Below are 18,269 nucleotides of genomic sequence, written 5' to 3' on the forward strand. Positions count from 1 at the left end.
CTTTCCCTTGTCCCCGTCCAACACTATGTTGAATTTTTAATTTTTATTCTTATTACCTAACACCGTATTGAATTTTTTATTTTTATTTCTCTTCCCGGGGAAGAGGCACATTTGGCAGAGACGGCATCATTTTGTGTTTTGAGTTGAGTGAAAGGATTTTTTTTTTAAACAGCAGCATTTTGGGGGTGGGTGGGGAGAAATGACTTGCACAAGTGCTACACGAGATACTTTTCACATCAGAAATTCCACAATGCGTCTTGTTCATTTCCATGTGGAACTGGTTGTTTCTGAGTATGGCAGAGGTGGGTGGGGGAGGGGGAGCCTGGTGGAGGAAGGAAGGAGGGAGTCATCTAAGTCCCCTCCTTCACAGCCAGGGTGGCCTGGACCTGCACCCACAGCCTCTGCGCTGCTTCTCACCAGCATCCTTTCCTGGTGTTGGAGATCTCCCAGGACTACTTTCCTCAGCAGCCCAGGGATGCCCCTTAGATCCGGATTCCACCCAGAGCTCCCAGAGCTCCCGAGAGGAATGGGAACTTCCTAGTGTTTGGAGGTTCTTAAAAAATCAACAAAACATAGTTTTAAGCCAGGTATGGTGACACACACCTTTAATTCTAGTACTTGGGAGTCAGAGACAGGTGGATATCTGTGAGTCTATGGGCCTGAGGTCAGCCTTGCCTATATAGTAAGTTCCAGGTTTGCCAGGGCTACAAAAAAAAGAAGAAGCAGCAGCCAAAAATCCTTCATCTATCTATGTGTCTGTCTGCCTATCATCTATCTGTCTATTCATATATCTATATATGATATATATTATATATAAATATGAATGCACATAATTCCACGGTTGGCACATTAGACAAGTGCTCTATCATTGATCCCCCCTCTCTCTTTTATTGGGAGACAAGATCTCACTAAGTTGCCTAGTAGGATTGTCTTGAACTCACTATGTAGCCCAGGCTAGCCTTGAGCTTATTTATGATCCTCCTGCCTCAGCCTTCCAAGGACCTGAGAAACAGACCTGTACCACCATGCTTGACTGGCTTTTATTTATTTTGTCATTTTTCATGTGTATGTGTGTATGCGTGTTTACATGTATGTATGCTTGTTTACGTGTATGTGTGCGGGCATGTGGAGGCCCAAGGTTGGTGTCAGGAATCTTCTTCAAATGCTCTTCCACTTTATTTACTGAGGCAAGGTCGCTTAATCAAAACCAGATATGTTTATAGATAGGGTTTGTCTTGTTAGTCACCTTGCTCTGGGGAGTTTGTTTCAGCCTTCAGAGGCCAGAACTCTAGCCAGGCTGCCACGGCCATGCCTTTATGTGGGTTTATAGAGATCTGTTTTCCAGAAGTCACACTTGCCTGGCAGATGCCTTCACCGCTGAGCCATATCTCGAGTCTTGCTTTTTCATTTTTGATCCACACAGATGATTATGTACTCTGTGGGTACTGTGTGTCTCACCAACACCCGTATGGTGAAGACGGACCTGAGCAGGGCGATTCAAAGTCTGTTCATCCCCAGTGCTTGTCGCTTGTTCATCTTTCTTGGGGGGCATATCCAAAATCTTTAGATTACTCTTGGCTAAAAAAACAAAATGGAGGAATTCCAAGCCAGCACTATTGTCATATGTCCTTCACAAGACTCTGACAGACCAACCCATAAGCCCTTGCAGCAAAGATGGCTGGCAATGAGACACTAATTTACATATAAGAGATAGGTGTCTTGGAAGCCTCTGTGAATGACCTCAATTTGTTGATAACAGCTAAAGTGATTCGGTGCCATTTCTATTAATAAGGCCAGGACAAATGTCCCCACACTTCTTTCCCTCCTCCCGATTTGTACCCTGATCCATAGCGTATTATGATTAGCCCTGTGGGGAGATCAGCCAGAGTCACTGACGCCTCTCACATCCCTGGCCAGGTGGGAGGAGCCAGTTGTTTTATTTCTATCATCCACACACAGAGTCCAGCACGTGGCCAGCTTAGCACCCACACGTATGAGCAAGCACATACATACAGCGTACGTGTCTAATAAGGGAAGTGGGCGCAGGTTATGGGAAACAAGAAAGCTACAGCATAACCCCAGGGACATCTGTAACCAATGGGGGAGGTCCCGCCAGGTCTGTGCCTCAATGGGCCTGAGGGAAGGTGGGCTCAGACCTGCCTGTGTGCATGCCAGACACTCTCGGCCATCCACAGCCTGGCTGGTCAGCTACATTCTCTCTGCAGCTACAGACAAAGAGGCCACACCTACTGTGACCTGGCTCATTCACAGTGATGTTTGTAGCAAAGATCACATAATCCACGTAAGGTGCCACCCTCACCACATAGTCCATGTGGGGTGCCACCCTCACCCTGCATGGGATCTGGGCTCTGAACTTACTAGGATAAAGTACTCTGACAAAATACAACTTAGGAGAGAAAGTTCCTTTTCTTTTAGTCCGAACATTCCAAGTTATAATTCATCACTGTAGGGAAGTCAAAGCAGAAGGAACTTATAAAGCATCACATCCCATTCACGGTCAATAGCAGAGAGACAATAAATATATGCATGTGTTGTTCTCAGCTAGCTTTCTCTACTCATACAGTCCAGGACCCAAACCTAGGGAATGGTGTTGCCCACAGTTGGCTGGATCTTCTCACACCAATTAAAGCAATCAAGATAATCCCTCCCTGGCACGCCCACAGACCAACCTGATGGAGACAATCCTCTACTTGAGACTCCTTCCCCAGGAGATTTTAGGTTGTGTCAAACTGATAATTAAAACTAGCCATCACACATACCCATACTGGGGATTTCCAAAACATGGTAGCTGCTCTTTATCTCCACCTGCCTCACACCTTCACCCCCAGGCAGTCAGCAGCCAAGGCGTTATGAACCTGGAAAACTCAGCTCCCCTTTTTACAAGAACACCCAATGGGGAAGATGTTCTGAAATATATACAATTTGAGATATGTCAAAAAAAATTAGCTTCAAGTTCTGTTTGGAGTGTTCCTTCAAAACTTTGAAGGAAACCATATGACTCAGAAACAGGGGCTTGTTTAGGATGTGACGCCAGGCAGACATAAAAACGACAGTGTAAAAGTGTATTTAGGGATGTGGGAGGACATTCCGGAGGCAGTAAATCTTTTAAAAGATGCTGTGTGTAACCAGAATGAACGAAACAGTTTCCTTCCTCTGTAAAATCATTGTCAGGATCTGGGGAAGTAGGTGGTGTGGAGACTGGGGTGAAGGGGTTCACATTTGCATACTCTGAGTCAGCCAGCACGGGTCTGTATCCGACCTCCATCAATCACTAACCCACTGGCCTCAGTTTCCTCTTCCGTGCCCTGGGAATGGCAGCAAGGCTTCTCAGTGTTTGAAAGGGGATGGCGGCTCAGGTCACACCCTTGGGAAGGTACCTGGCCTTGACCAGATATTGCTGTGGCATTTGATGCTGTTATAGCACCAGCTGATGAATGCTTGCTTCTCTCTTCAGGAGTGACGTTTTCGTTTTTCTGGAAGACTCAAGGAGAGCACCCTCGACCAGCTGCCTATGCTTATGGGGGACAGGTCATCTCTGATGGCTTCAAAATCTGCTCTAGCGGAGGAAAGGGCTCTGTGGAGCTGTACACGCGCGACAATTCCATGACATGGAAGGCCACCTTCAACCCTCCGGGTGAGTGGAGTACCCACTGGAGCCTCTGTGCCCCTCAGTGATGACAGAACACTGAAGGAGTCTTTGCAGAACATGGGTCCTTCCTGCCAGCAGCTTGGGAAGGTCCCAGGAGAACAAGGAGGGCACCTGCCAGGAGGTGACCTCATGCCAAGGTCAAAGCCCAAATTATAACCTGACTGTGAGTTCTCTGTGTAATTGCTGCTGCCCCGTGCCCTTGTGAGGCTGGCTTTCTGCATAATGGAAGTGACATGGCCTATACCGAGTCGTCGGCAGGGACAGAAGCTGTGAGGCAAAGACAGACTGGCGCTAAATCTTTCTGTCCCCATGCTGTTCAGTGATTGTGGTTTTGAAGATGCTCACAGAAGTATAAAAAGTTCTGGGGAAGACAGACTGCTAATCAGGGAGCAGCAGGCAGTAAGGCAGGATGAGAAGCTGGGGTACCGGGTGGTCTTGGTTGAGGATGTGCCTTTAGAGCCAGTGGGAGGGGACTAGAGTGCCAAGGGCCATAGCTTCAGAAGATGGAGAAGCTCTGATGGTCTGCGCTGCGGAGCTCATTAGCTGTGCTGGACGCTGGACACCTGAAACCAGGGCCACTGAGGATAGCATAAGATACTGGAGGAGGAAGGTGACCAGCATTTTCATGTGGCATGCATGGAGGACCTGGACAGAAACCAGCCAGGTTGGAGGTGGGAGGTGGGAAGGAGGGTGTCGCAACCTATGAAGCCTTTAGAACAGCAGTTCTCAGTCCTTTGGGGGTTGCATGCCAAATATTGACTTTGCGATTCATAACAGTAGCAAAATTACAGCTATGAAGTAGCAATGAAAATAATTTTATGGTTAGGGGGTCACCGTAATGTGTGGAGCTGTATCAAAGACTCGCAGCATTAGGAAGGTTGAGAAGCACTGCCTTAGAAGCAAGCAGAGCCTTTGATGTAGCTCAGGGTCCACTTCTGGTCCATTTGGAGGAGGTAGCACAGCTTAACTGTTAAGCAGTCAGGCCAGGTCCTAAATCTGCCGTACAGCTTTATGTACCTGGTATCATAATACATCACTTGGTGCTTTGGTTTCTTCATTTGTAACATTTGAAGAGCGACAGTTATTATTTCCCAGGGAGACAGACAATTGATGGATCGGAGGAGCCTTGAACAGTGGGCTGCAGAATCCTGGGAGACTTGGTTTGCCCTGTGGGTGCTGGACATGCTTAAACTGAATTCATAACTCCCCCGTAAGCTGGGGGAAAAGCAGCAGCCAGGGAAGGCGTTGAATTTCTGAATGCTCTCCCACTCTCCAGGCTTGAAACACTTTCGCCTTCCTGCTTCACGAGGCTCCTTCTGAACCTCTGAGATGGCTCTCACTGAGGACCTCTTGTGGTTAAGGTTTCCTAGGTAACACCTCATCCCCCTCCTCCCCGTCCATGGGCCTTAGGCCTGTGGCACGGCATCAGGCATCTAGCAGGTTCTTTGAAACCGAACATGTGCTGTTTTCCCACCCAGGGATGCCGAGAGACTTGTAAACACCCTCTCGTCATCTGCTCCTCATTTCTTCACTGGAGGGCTTTGTTATTCTCACTTTCAAAGTCAAGTGCAAGAATGCTTTGGCCCTGCTTAGGATCCAAGTGTTCTTCAGAGCATCAAAATTACTAAAGTGTTGCGCAATCCCCAACAGGAAGCCCTGACGGAATCACTGGCCGTCCACGGTGACCAACGGGCAGGGGCACTGTGTATCCTTTAGCGGGGCTGCCCTGTTCCTTCCGGTGACCAATGGGCAGGGGCACTGTGTGTCTTTTAGCGGGGCTGCCCTGTTCCTTCCGGTGACCAACGGGCAGGGGCACTGTGTGTCTTTTAGCGGGGCTGCCCTGTTCCTTCTTTGTCAACCCCAGGAGGATATCTCACGGCAAGGTGTGCAAAACAGACCAGGCGCTTTGTGGACTCGTCTTCCCATTGACGAGAGGAGGGACCAAGAGACTTCCTAATGAGGTTGATGACAGAGCCAGGAGGCTGGCCATAGCTATTATGTCACCCCATTTTGGTTAATGTCATATATTCTACGTCAGGTCAGGCCCTTGGGTGGTTTGGGGGCCCCAGCCCTGTGACTGCTTAGATTTTCAATGACGTTTTGAATGAGCTCTGACCAGCAGTTATGATTTTATGTTCGGATTCAGATCTTCCAACTTCCCCTGGAAATAAAAGACAATGGAGACTTTATTTTTTTATTGACAGGAGGGATGAGGGTTCCTCCCAGGAGCCACCTCCTTATACAGTCCAGTCAGCACACAGGCCTGTCCTCAGTGGAACTAGGTCTCAACTCCTATCTCTTCCCTGGTTCCGCAGACCAGGTGTGTGGACACTTGTCTGGCGTGACCGTACTATTGTTCTCAAAACAATTTCCCCAGCATTTAAAAAACTTAAACCAAAGTTGAGAATGAGGAACAAAGGGCTCCCAGGGGCTCCCCACCTCTGCACATGACCAACGTTTCCCCAGTAGCACCCCATCCCAGCACTGCCCTCCAGTGACGAACCACACCAGTGTGTGCTTAGTTTTAGGACAGTCAGGGTCCAACCCTGGTGTCATACATTCTGTATGTTGGGGAGGAATCTGTCCCAGGCTCTGACCTTTTACCTCTTTAAGTGGGCTATTCACTTGCTTGCTATGAGTTTTGAGGACTCCGTGCATTTTGTCTGACAGTGTCCTCGCAGACACTTCCCCCAGTAGTGGCTGGCCTTTCCACTTGTTCTGTTGACAAGTTCTTCCATGGTGCAGAAGTTTTCTGTTTTAATAAAGACCAGCTTTTCAGGTTTTCTGTTCTGAATCATGCTTTTGATGATAAAAAGCAGTATCAAGGGGCTGGGGAGTACTTGCCGCTCTTCCGGAGGACCTGGGTTCGATTCCTAGCACCCACATGATAGCTCACGACTGCCTCTAAGTTCAGTTCCAGTGCCTTTGACACCCTCTCTGACTCCCATGGGCACTGCATGCATGTGGTGCACGACACACATGCAGGCAAGGCACCTGTACGAGCTAGTTTTATGTCAACTTGATAGAATCATCAGAGAGGAGGGAACCTCAATTGAGAAAATGCCTCCATAAGATCTGGCTCTACGCAAGCCTGTAGGGCATTTTCTTAATTAGTGATGGATAGGAAAGGACCCAACCTATTGTGGGTGATGCCATCCCTGGGCTGGTGGTCCTGGGCTCTATAAGAAAGCAGGCTGAGCAAGCCATGAGGAGCAAGGCGGTAAACAGTGTCTTCCATGGCCTCTGCCTCCGTGGTTCCTGCCTGCAGAATCCTGCCTTGAGTTTCTGCCTTGACTTTCTTTTTTTTTTTTTTTTTCTTTTTTTCTCATGGTTTATTTTTTTTTTATATTTAAAAATTTCCATCTCCTTCCCTCCTCCTTCCCCCTCCCTCAAACACTCTGCCTTGACTTTCTTTGATAATGAACTGTGATGTGGAAGCATAAGCCACTAAACCCTTTCCTCCCAAACTGGCTTTGACTGTGGTGTTTCACCATGGCAACGGTAACCATAAGCAAAACAACACTCATATGCATAAAGTAAAACAAACAAACTTTTCAAAACGAAAGTCAGAATCAAGCCCGGGGTCATTATAGATCCCCTTTTTATATTCTGGAAGCTGTGCATATCTGTGTTTGGTATTTCCATCTACCACCCGCTTTGGATTAGTTTGGGGCCTAGGGATGAGGTCCTTATCCATTTACTGTTACTTTTGCATATGGCCCTCTGTTTCCCCCAGAATCCTTGGTTGCAGAGAGTGTATTTGTTCCGCTGTGGCTTTGTCTGCTCCATTTGGCTTTGTTCCTATCAGGTATCAGCAGATGGTGTCTGTATTGCTCTATATTTGGGCCGTCTGTTCTGTCCCTCTGATCTATCCGTTTGTCTCCCTACCACCACGTGTCTTTGCTTACTGATCCAAGCAAGTCCAACCTCTGGGTACTGTAAAACAACATTACGACCTGCGAAGTTCATGCTTGAGACCTGTGCTATTGAATTGCAGAAGAGAATCTCGCAGTGTTTTAAGTATCTTTATTCTGTTCTTCCCAACCCATGTGCCTCTTTCCCTGCTTACTGTAATATTAGGGAGTTTTGACAGGAGCATGTCCTTGTCTTGTTTCTGACCAAACTGAGATTTTCAACTATGATTATATTCCGATTAGTTGGTGCTTAAATCTCGCCTTTTAAACAATTCTTTTATTACCTTTGGTTGAAGGTGTTTAACTCTGTGACTCTGGTGTTAACATAATAAAGGGTGACCAAGCATTGTATGAAAGAGGGATGTGCTTAGGAACGTAAGCTTACGTCGAACTCATCCCCTATGCTAAGGCTGCATCTTCACTCTCTTCCAGGTCCTTACTGGACTCATGTCCTGTTCACGTGGAAGCCCAAGGAGGGCCTAAAAGTCTATGTCAATGGGACTCTGAGCACCTCAGACCCGAGCGGCAAAGTGTCTCACACCTATGGGGATCCCCATGTCAACCTGGTCATAGGGTCTGAGCAGGACCAGACCAAGCGTTATGAGAACGGAGCTTTCGATGAGTTCATCATCTGGGAACGTGCACTGACTCCTGATGAGATCAACATGTACTTCACAGCTGCCGTCGGTCAGTGCGCGGGAAGGCTGGGGGTGGATCTGGGGTCTGCGCCTAGAGATGCTCAGCATCCTTGCCACCCTTCGGCTCTCAGGTTCTCGCCATGGCAGATGTGAGAGGTGTCATAATGAACCTTATAAGTATAGTCATGTTTCTGAACACCTGTTCCCCAAGATAAATGAGCAAACAGTTCACAGGAGACACGCCGACATGAATATTTCTCGGATCCTCGCAGGCTCCATGGGGTATACAAAGGCTGATTACAGAGGTTTGGGTGGCAAATATTCAGGCCCTGAACACATGCCTCCTGTGTGCACATCCTCTGTGGGGTCCTTAAGGCCCCAGGATACCTTCTCCTTGCTCAACTACAGGTGATTGCTTTAAGCAGGGGCCTGTTGGCAGGTGGACACGGTTCAGTTCTTCACTTTGCCATGGGACTTTCAAAAAGCTTTGATAAATTGCATGTGACATCTGTGTAACCATTTAAAGCGAGCAGTTTTAAAAAAATAAGACAAGAGTGATAGCTCAGTCAGTAAAGTGCTTGCCTCTCAAGTATGAGAACCTAAATCCCAGGACCTATATTTAAAAAGCAGGGTGTGGTGGTGTGTGCTTCTAATCCCTGCACAGGGGAGGCAGAGGTAGGAGGGTCTCTTAGACTCACTTTCCAGCCAGCCTAGAATCACCAGTGAGCCCCAGGTCCGAGTTTTAAAAAAGATAGACAGACAGATCCTTAGGGATGATACTGAGGCTGACTTCTGCTTCTGTGTGCACACACACAATAAAAAAGTAATGGCAAAAGGTTAAAGAGTTTGGTGGTGTTTAGCAAATTCACGGGGTGCGAACACAGTCTCTATATCATCTTCAGATATTTCACTGTCCTTAAGGGACATTCATGTCTGTTAAGTTGTCACTGCCTTCCGCAGCCACGGATCTATGCCATCTTTCTGAGGTTCAGCTGTTCTAGATATTCCATACAAACCCCATCACTTACGGACTCGTAGAAAGACGGAGTGTTGGCATCTGCTTTCCCATCAAGGTTCCCAGAGTCTGCTGCTCCAGTGGGGAGCAGCTCCCATGCAGAGTCAGAGAGGGTCAAGTGCAGATCGCGAGATCTCGAAGTGCGCGCATCTGTGAAATCTCGGCATGCGTCTTGCCAGACGACCGACCCCCTGGCAGGAGTCACACCAGGTCTGAGCCAGACCCTGGGGATGATGGAGTCACGCTTATCATCTCAATCTCACATGGCCACTCCCACGGTATGCAGGGAAGCCTCCGTTCCCATCGCCTTGATCTCTTGGCTGCACACGAGTCAACAAGAGTTGACAATGGCCTGTCATGAACACATGGCGTGGCTGCCCCGTCACTTCTTGGCGCCTGAGCAACAAGTATCACTCTATCTTGGAGAACAAAGTGCTTTTGGGGTCCAGCTGTACATCGTCAGCCACCTCGCCCCACCCAGTCCCAAGGGGCCCATCACTCTCAAGCCAGCCAGGGTGATGATGTCATTTCCTCAGGTCACCCAAAGCAACCTCGAGACAGTTCCCGAAAATGAGGTCAAGTATGAAGTGAAGTGTGTGTCCTCATCAGGAAACAATAGAGTCAGAAACAGTTGGTGAAGCATAGACAGAAAACAAGTGGGGGGCTTTGTCTTTGACCTTGGACATCTCATCACGGGGGAATGACTCGTCGGTAGAGAGTGTAACTAGGCTCCTTACCGCAAAAGTTCTGTCTCCTCCACCACTTTTGGGGTGGCATCTTAGCCTAGCATATCAGTTTCTTTATGTACCTGAACAAAAGTACTTACTTAAGTAGCATTGATTTGTATGAGCTCATGATGTCGGAGGGTTCAGCAGGTGGCCACTGGGCTGCATACATTTGAGTGGGACATCATGGCCAAGGAGGACATTGACTCACATGACAGTGTAGCAGGAAGCAGAGAGAAAGCAACGGAAGTGGGGCAGGGATAAATACTCCCTCAGAGACCTGTCCCTTGTGGCCCCGGTTTCTCCAGAGTGTCAAGAGCCTTCCAAAAAGAGTGCCACCAGCTGGGTACCAAAATGTTCGAGCGTGGGAGATGCTTCTGATTCAAACCGTAGCACCCAGTGATTAAAAACCCTGTGTTTTATCTATAATGAGTCCGGGTGCCCCTGAAGCCTATTCCTCATTCTGCCTTTGTCTGAAATTTGTGAGACCTTGCATAAAACCATCCTTTTATGTGATGGCTTGCATGAACGGTGTTCAGAAGCAATTTACAATATAAATGGAAAAATAATTTCTGCTGGGAAAATCCATATAATCTACCTTTTAGGCTGATTTATGAGCCCTTTATCTTCCCAGCAACATCCATACTCAAAACATCCCAGGCCTCTGTAGGACACCTCAAGCTGGTAAATTCTGGGTAAGGACAGCCCCCCCCCGGGGATGACAAAGGATAATTTAGCCCCCACCGAAGCACTGTTTTTTTTTTTTTTTCTTTCAGGTAAACATGCTCTATTGTCTTCAACACCGCTGGCAATGCCCACGGCACACTCTGTGGTGAGCTGGGACCTTTTTCTTTTGCCCTGTGTGGGAGTCACATTTCATAGCTGGGACAAAAAGTCTGAGAAGACAACCCAAGGGAGAAGGGTTTTCAGTTCATAGTGTGCTAGGTGCATTGCTGAGGGTCATAGACAGGGCAGAAACAGGATAGAAAGCCAAGTGGGGGGTAGGTGCTTCCTCCATGTTCTAGAGCAGCTAGGAAGCAGGGGTAGGGTGGGAGAGGGAAGAGAGGTGGGGTGGGAAGAGAATGAGAGTCTGAGGATAATGTATATCCTCCTTTCTCCATCCAGGCCCCACCTCTATAACCCATTCTTCAACACACAAACTCACCCATGGTTTTAATCTGCTGATGAAGTTAGCAACCCTGCCATGACCCAATCACCTCTTAATAGTGTCACTGACCAGAGACCAAAGCTTTAGCATAGAAGGCTCTTTGAATGGCACCTCACATTCAAATGATAACCCCACCCTCGTTGTTTGTTGACTTGAGCAGTGCTCCAGCAAGGCCAGAGTTGTGCCTAGAATGAACTAATAGAGGGAGGGACGCCAGCTTCGGGGTAATGCTTGGTGCCCAGAGTGATCGGAAAAATGATCCCCTTGATTCCTGTTCCCTGGAATGCTAGGAAGAAAGGAAATTCTGGGGAGACAGTGTCCCATGAAATGGTTTCCTGGGCAGTTGAGATCCATTTCTTCTTGCCTTTTCTGATATCAGAGGAATGGGTTGATTCGTATAAAATGTGGCCACTTCAAAACAGTTTTTGTGTCTAAAGAATGCCCCTTTCTCAGGGACTTTGAGAACCAGGTTAGTCCACTTGGGTTCAGCTCCTTATTTACCATTCATTGACTCTGTATGGCCCTCTGTGGCTAATTTCATCTTTCAAACAGCTTTACCTTGTTTTACAAGGTGGCTGTGAGGGTGGGATACTGTCCTATGCATCTGTGTGTGGGACTAGTCTTAGTACTTTCCTGATGGGACTAGAGCCAGAGGTCACCTTGAGTGTCTATAGAATGCCCTGGTTTCAGTTCCTGGCATGAAGAAGTCATGTGGCCACTGTTTTTCAGATGCCCACAGATGCCTACCACCCAATCATCACCAACCTGACGGAGGAGAGGAAATGCTTCCAGAGACCTGGATCTGTGCTGCGGTACCTTCAGAACGTGTCTCTCAGCTTACCCAATAAATCCCTTTCGGAGGAAACTGCGTTGAACCTCACACAGGTCAGGGTCCTGGTGCCTTTGACTGGTGGGTTTGGGCTGATACACGGCTGGAACATGGATTAGAGCGTTAGAAAGATCTAGAGCCATGGTTAGATGACTCAGCAGTTAAGAACACTTGCTGATCTTACAGAGGACTGCAATTCAGTTCCTAGCACCTATGTTGCATGACTCGCGGTCATCCATAATTCCAGATCCAGGAAATCTAACACACTTTTCTTTCCAGGCTTCCATTGGCACTTATATGCATCTGGCATAATTTGTGTGTGTGTGTGTATGTGTGTGTGTACATGCACATACACACACACACACACACACACACACACACACACACAGAGAGAGAGAGAGAGAGAGAGAGAGAGAGAGAGAGAGAGAGAGAGAGAGCGCCTTTGCCTGACAGAGTTTAGCTTTCTTATAAACAGGCAGGTTGCTCTGGCCAGCTCTGTGCTGCTAAGTGAAGCCTCCTCGAGCTGGGAATTGGACCTTCATTCTGCTTCCCCAGCATCTAACCTCCCTGGTCCATCCACATACCTACCAAGACTCCAGAGCCAATTGGGCTTGCAGCTCATGGTCTCGTCTGAAGTCTCCATGGCAATGAGGAAGATGGGGATGTTAGCAGATGTGGTTAGAGGCCACAGAGCATCATGCTCAGTGTGACTTCCTAAAGTCACAGTCTGTGAGTGTGGTACTTAAGACATTAAAGTTAAGATGTTCCTTTCCTTCATTCTCTCTAACAGTTCCCAGGTAGAGACTCTGTTCCCATCAGGTATCTTGAGGTATCTCATGGCTTTATGGTCTTCTTGAGCCAGGTTCTTGCCTGGTATGGAGAAAGAAGTGGTGGTTGAAGTGGGCCATTCTTGAGAATACACCCCAAGACAACAAGGAGTGTGGAGTCTGGCTGCTAGGACCACATTTTCCCTGCAGGTGTTACAACTGTGTATCCTTGTTAGGGAATGAATGCTGGCTTCCTCGCTATTCTGAGACTTGGAAATGATAGTCACTGTGACCATATCTCAGAAAACCAAATGGATCTCTGTACATCTGACTTCCTGGCACAGGGTCATTTCTTCCCAAGGGTTCTAGCTTCTTGGGGGTTCTAGTGCTGAAGGAAAACATGTCAGACCTGAGATATAGTGATCAGAGGCTTCCCAGAGTGGCTGGAGATACTCAGTAGCTTTCTTGATTAGGGTAGGAGAAGCAAGTAGGGCGCCTGAGATTTCATTATCTCTCAGAACACATAGGTTCTAGCATTCTGCATCACCCAGAACTACCATGGCTCTCAAGAGGTTGAGGGATTGAGATAGATTCAGGTTCCGGAAAGCTCTATGGAAGGATGTGCTTGGGTAGCTTGGCTTAGGGTCCAGGCCCTGGAGTGGGACAAGGTGGAGAGGATCCCAGACCTGTCCTCTTCATTGTTTGGTAGGTGCATAGTCCAATCCTGTAGGGCCTCACTTTCCCTGGAGGTGTAGAGGAGTCGTGCTGCCTGGGTGCTTAGCTGGTACCTGCAGGACAATAATAAGATTTCAGCCTAGAGCAGGCATGGACTGTGGTGTCTGAGTCCTTGGCCCTGACAGTGGCTAGTGGATCTGCTGTGTGACCCTCCTTTATGCATGCTGGCCACTGATCTATTAGTGTTGAGGTCACTGTGTTCTGGGACTATTGTGTCCAATGGACCCAGTCCCTGCGTCCATACAACTACACCTAGTCCTTCGCCTTTGTATCTGGATGTGCCAGGGATGGGGTGGATAGGTCACTAATCTTTATAGGAAAGAAGCCTTCCCGTGATGCCCTGGAAGTAGCCACCCAACCTTACTGATCATAGCTGGGCCCATTGACCTCACCTATAACAATCACCAGCCTAGAGGAGAAGATTTAGCATGGCAGACTAGCTAGTCATGAAAGAGATCTTGGTTGGGCAGGATTGCCTGGGTGGCGCACTTCCCATTTCCACAGGAAGAGGGGCTGGATTGGGTGGAAAATCCCTAAATTTGGGCAGTCCTGTAGGTCCCCAGTGGGGATGGTATGCGATGCACTGGAGCAGGGATTGGCCTACAGTAAGTGTGTCATCAAATCTCTCTTTTGTTCCTGTGACAGTTGGTCTCAGAGGCTGTCTATAGAGTGTAGGAATCTTTCAAATGACTGCATTCCCCAGGCCCTCAGTATGCTCCACGCCCAGCCCCATGATCCTTTGTCTCCTGTTGGATTGTACTGGGAGATGAGGGAGGGGCTGTGGCAGACATGAGCCATTGCTTCCTTGAGTGTGCATACTGAGAGGGACTGTGACTGAGAACCACAGAAAGAGATTCCATCATCTTTCAGAAGGGACACGGAGCTGAGCAAAAAGGGACTTGGGTCAGGGAAGACAGACTGTCCTGCCAAACCCAGTGTGGCGCTATGTGATGGCTGGTAGAGATGAAGCGAGGCAGGGACACATGGCCAAGGTGGTTCTATGTTCTTCGTAAGGCGGTGTATTGGAAGACATACCTCAATGTAGGCCACGTGGGAAATATTTCCTGAGCTTGGTGGCTTTGCTCTTTGTCTGTTACTTCCGCTTTACCTCTCTGCTGAACATCCCAGAGTCAGAGATTGCAAATCCAGATGCCTTTGGGGGTCAACAATCCAAGTCATGGATGCAATGGGCAGGACCACCGGGCAGACTGCTGACCCACGGAGAGCAAGCAGCCAGCTGCTTAAAGCCTCTTGATTTCAACCTTCAGCCCCATCCATCTTGTCTGATTTGGCAGGGGAAGCCCTAAGTCTTGAAACATGGCTGGAATTTTAAAAGGAAGTGTGTAGAGACCCAATGAGAGCCATCTCAAGACTAGCTGAGGCCAACCATCATCAGTCTGAGGCCTTTCCATGGCCCGTGCGGACCCCAGAACCCTGGGGACAAATCATACAGAATGAGGTTGTTCAGAACGTCTCAACTCCGATTCAAGAAAAAACAAAATTTTTAGCAAGTCAATGTATAGCTTTCCATAGCATCCTGGCTCTTAACCATTGGTGATGGCCCAGTACAGTGGCCAGAGGCCATTTCTTAGGCTGGGCTGCCGTCATGTGTGCTCTCAAGTGTGAGGTCTGTGGTTCGTGTACAGGAAGTAGTGACCCATGTAGACGATGCCTGCTGGAGTCCTCAGCCTGAACAAAAGAACTGTGAAATATTTAACAATTAACAGAAATATGACATCCATGTTAAGATATTTTTATGTGTTGAATTAAGTAAATAAAATATACTATTTAATTGATTTAACCCCACACATAGAAGCAGCTGATTGGAAATAGAAAGATGTGTGTGGTGGCACACACCTGTAATCCTAGGACCTGGGAAACTGAGGCATAGGGATCTTAAGTCTATATCATGAGATCGTACACACACCCTAAAAAAAGAAAAGAAAAGAAAATATTCAAGTTAGCTGATGTGGTTCATTCGTTTCTGTTCTCAGAACTGTTCTCTATCCCTCAGGCCAAAGGTAGTCCATGCATGGCCTATTTCTGTAGTAAAATTTTAGGGACACATGGCCACTCATGCACAGTCTAGCTTGGCTTCTGCACTCTGTGGCAGAGCTGAGGGTAGAGCCGGGCTACCTGAAACCCTTACTTTGTGACTATTTAGAAAGGTCAAGGGGGTTTTGGGCATGGCCCAGTTGGAAGAGTGCTTACCCCAACATACGTGAAGTCCTGGGTTTGGTCCCCAGCACTGCACAAACAAAGTGTGGTGGTGTACCCCTGTAATCCCAGCACTCGGAAGGCAAAGGGAAGAGGACCAGATGTTCAAGGTCGTCCTTGGCCCGGGTTGTTCTTTGTATAGTGAATTTGAGGCCAGCCTGGACTATATGAGACCTTATGCAAGAGGAAGAAGGGGAGGAGAGAAAGGCGGGGAGGAGGATGGGGAGGAAGAGAAGGAGGAGAAGGGAGGGAAGGAGGAGGAGGGCAAGGAAGAAAAAGAGGGGAAGGAGGAGAGAGAAGAGGAGGGGGAGGAGGAGAAGGAATAAGAAATAAAAGAAAATGCCTGCTGTTCCTCTGATCAAGGAGAGAAAGCAGGAGCATTTTGCAGTCATTAGTTAAGCCCCTGTACTTTCGAATATTAATAAACAGCTGTGGAATGAAGATGAATGGGAGAAGGAAGTGCTGATGATACATTATGCATAGACAGTGTATCTGGTGAGCAGCACAGGATGTTGTTGACCATGAAGACTCCACAGGTTCTCAACCTGAGGGTTGTGACCCTTCAGGCAACCCTCTGTCTCCAAGAATATTTACATTGCGATTCATAACAGTAGCAAAATTACAGTTATGGAGTAGCAATAAGAATAATTGCATGGTTGGGGGTAACCACAACATGAGAAACTGTATCAAAAGTTAGCAGCATTAGGAAGGTTGAGAACCACTGGGCAGAGGAAACGGAGGCCGGTGAGTTAGCCTCTGAGTTTGAGTCTGGTGTCTGTAGCAGGAGATGAGATGGAAAGACAGAGACAGGTGACTAGGGAGGGGCAGGGCCTGGGGCAAACATCGCTGAAGCAGCTACCCTGCTCAGCTTCGCTCCATGGTTACCTGGGATGCTGGCAGGCTAACGCCTTTCCCACCGCCCCAAAGGAAACAAGAAGACAAGTTTTCACTTAAATCTCCTTATTTGAAAATGCTAAAATTGATTTCATTGTTTTGGAACAAGAATGAGCCAAACCAAATGTGGTTTTAAGGTGACTGATGGGGGCGGGGCGTAAGTGGTTTCTGCTTTGTAGAGGCGATTTCCAGCTGGTATAAGTGGCTTAATGTTAGGTTGTCCCTGAGGAAAGTAGGCTTCATGAGCTGTGATTATATATCCATCCACCCATCCACTTAACTATCCATTCACCTGCTCATCCATTCATTCATTAATGAGACATGCTGGGACTTATCACACACCCTGGACACTTGTGATATCCACATTCTGATCACTGACTTTACAAGGTTGTCACAAGAAACAAGAGAAGAGATAGCATCTGTAAGATATAACCTGAGGCTGGAGAGATGGTTCAGTGGTTAAAGCATTGACCCACAACCTTGAGGACCTGAGTTAAGATCCCCAGGATCCACAGGATGCTGAGTGGACATGGTGATCTGCCTATAATTCCAGTCTCAGAAAGAAGAGACAGGTGTTCCCCAGGGCAAGCTGACTGGTGAGGGTTAGTTGGGTTGACTAGCTCTGGGATTGGTTGAGTCTGCCTCAATGAATAAGGTGGACATGCCGTGGAGGACAGACCCTGACACCAGGCTTGTGCTTCATATGCACACACACACACACACACACACTCCCAGGCTTGCCATCATGGAAGTGTGTCCACATACAGGTAAGCACATGTATACACAGATGTTTGCACACCACAAATATAAGCTATTATTGCCCGTCACTGCGCTAAACCAATTACCGGTTGAGGAGATGTGGGAAGACTCTGAAGGAGACTGACGGACTCAGGTATAGGACTCAAGGATCTATGCTAAGCAGCATTGTTCTGTTTCTTTCTAGACCTTCTTAAGAACTGTGGGCGAGGTGCTTCTACTGCCCAGCTGGACCCAGGCATCAGAGGTAAGAGGAAGGATACTTTGACCTTCAGCATGTGTGTACTGGATTATGGCTGTCTTCCTGCTGTGGCATCCCAGGGCCCTAACGATCTCTAAGAAAAATGAAGCCTTTCCTGGTCCTGATGTCTAAGACACTGAAGTCATTTCTCTTGGGCATGACATGCACCTGGGTATGGTGTCTTCTGGTCTTCTGGGGACTCTGGGACCTTCAGCCCTACGCCACCATCTCTGGCTTTGGGAAAGGGACGAGCTCTTCCAGAAGGCTGACCTTTTGCTTGTCATTTCACACAATGTATTTTTCTTATTCTGCATTCTTGAATAGTCATAAGAGCCATATTTGGCATTTTAAGATCAGTGGATGGCGTGAGACGGCAGAGCGCGAGAGAGCGCCTCGTGATTAAAGTGAGAAAATGAAGGGCTTTTGTCCCCCTGCACTCAGAATTCAGGACGCGGAACAGAGTGCTTTCCTTTGATTTCAAACCACCGTATTGATATTACTTCTTTAAAACATGAGAACAGTCGATGAATAGTTGTGGCAATGGCAGATGATAAAAATACCTAAGATAAGAATCATCCAGGGCCTTCAGGAAGAGCGTGGCGGTGAGCAACCTAGTATAACCCCACAGTTTGGTCCAGAGCCCACTCACGCACATTCGTTTTATGGACATCTGACGGAACCTACTTTTCCTTGCTTCTAC

The 18,269-nt window shown here is 47.9% G+C and overlaps 1 protein-coding gene across 5 annotated transcripts in view; it reads left to right on the forward strand.

The window, feature by feature from the left end:
• Positions 1-18,269, forward strand: part of Adgrd1 (adhesion G protein-coupled receptor D1) — a 118,747-nt gene that overhangs the window by 24,492 nt on the left and 75,986 nt on the right. For all 5 annotated transcript variants that reach the window (XM_038345416.1, XM_038345413.1, XM_038345415.1 and 2 more), the window contains 5 exons: positions 3,476-3,655; positions 8,017-8,271; positions 10,739-10,794; positions 11,860-12,015; positions 17,516-17,575. In XM_038345416.1, coding sequence (XP_038201344.1) covers positions 3,476-3,655; positions 8,017-8,271; positions 10,739-10,794; positions 11,860-12,015; positions 17,516-17,575 — 707 coding nt within the window. The remainder of the gene's footprint in view (positions 1-3,475; positions 3,656-8,016; positions 8,272-10,738; positions 10,795-11,859; positions 12,016-17,515; positions 17,576-18,269) is intronic.

This window comes from Arvicola amphibius, chromosome 10 (assembly GCF_903992535.2).
Source record: "Arvicola amphibius chromosome 10, mArvAmp1.2, whole genome shotgun sequence".
Classification (NCBI taxonomy): domain Eukaryota; kingdom Metazoa; phylum Chordata; class Mammalia; order Rodentia; family Cricetidae; genus Arvicola; species Arvicola amphibius.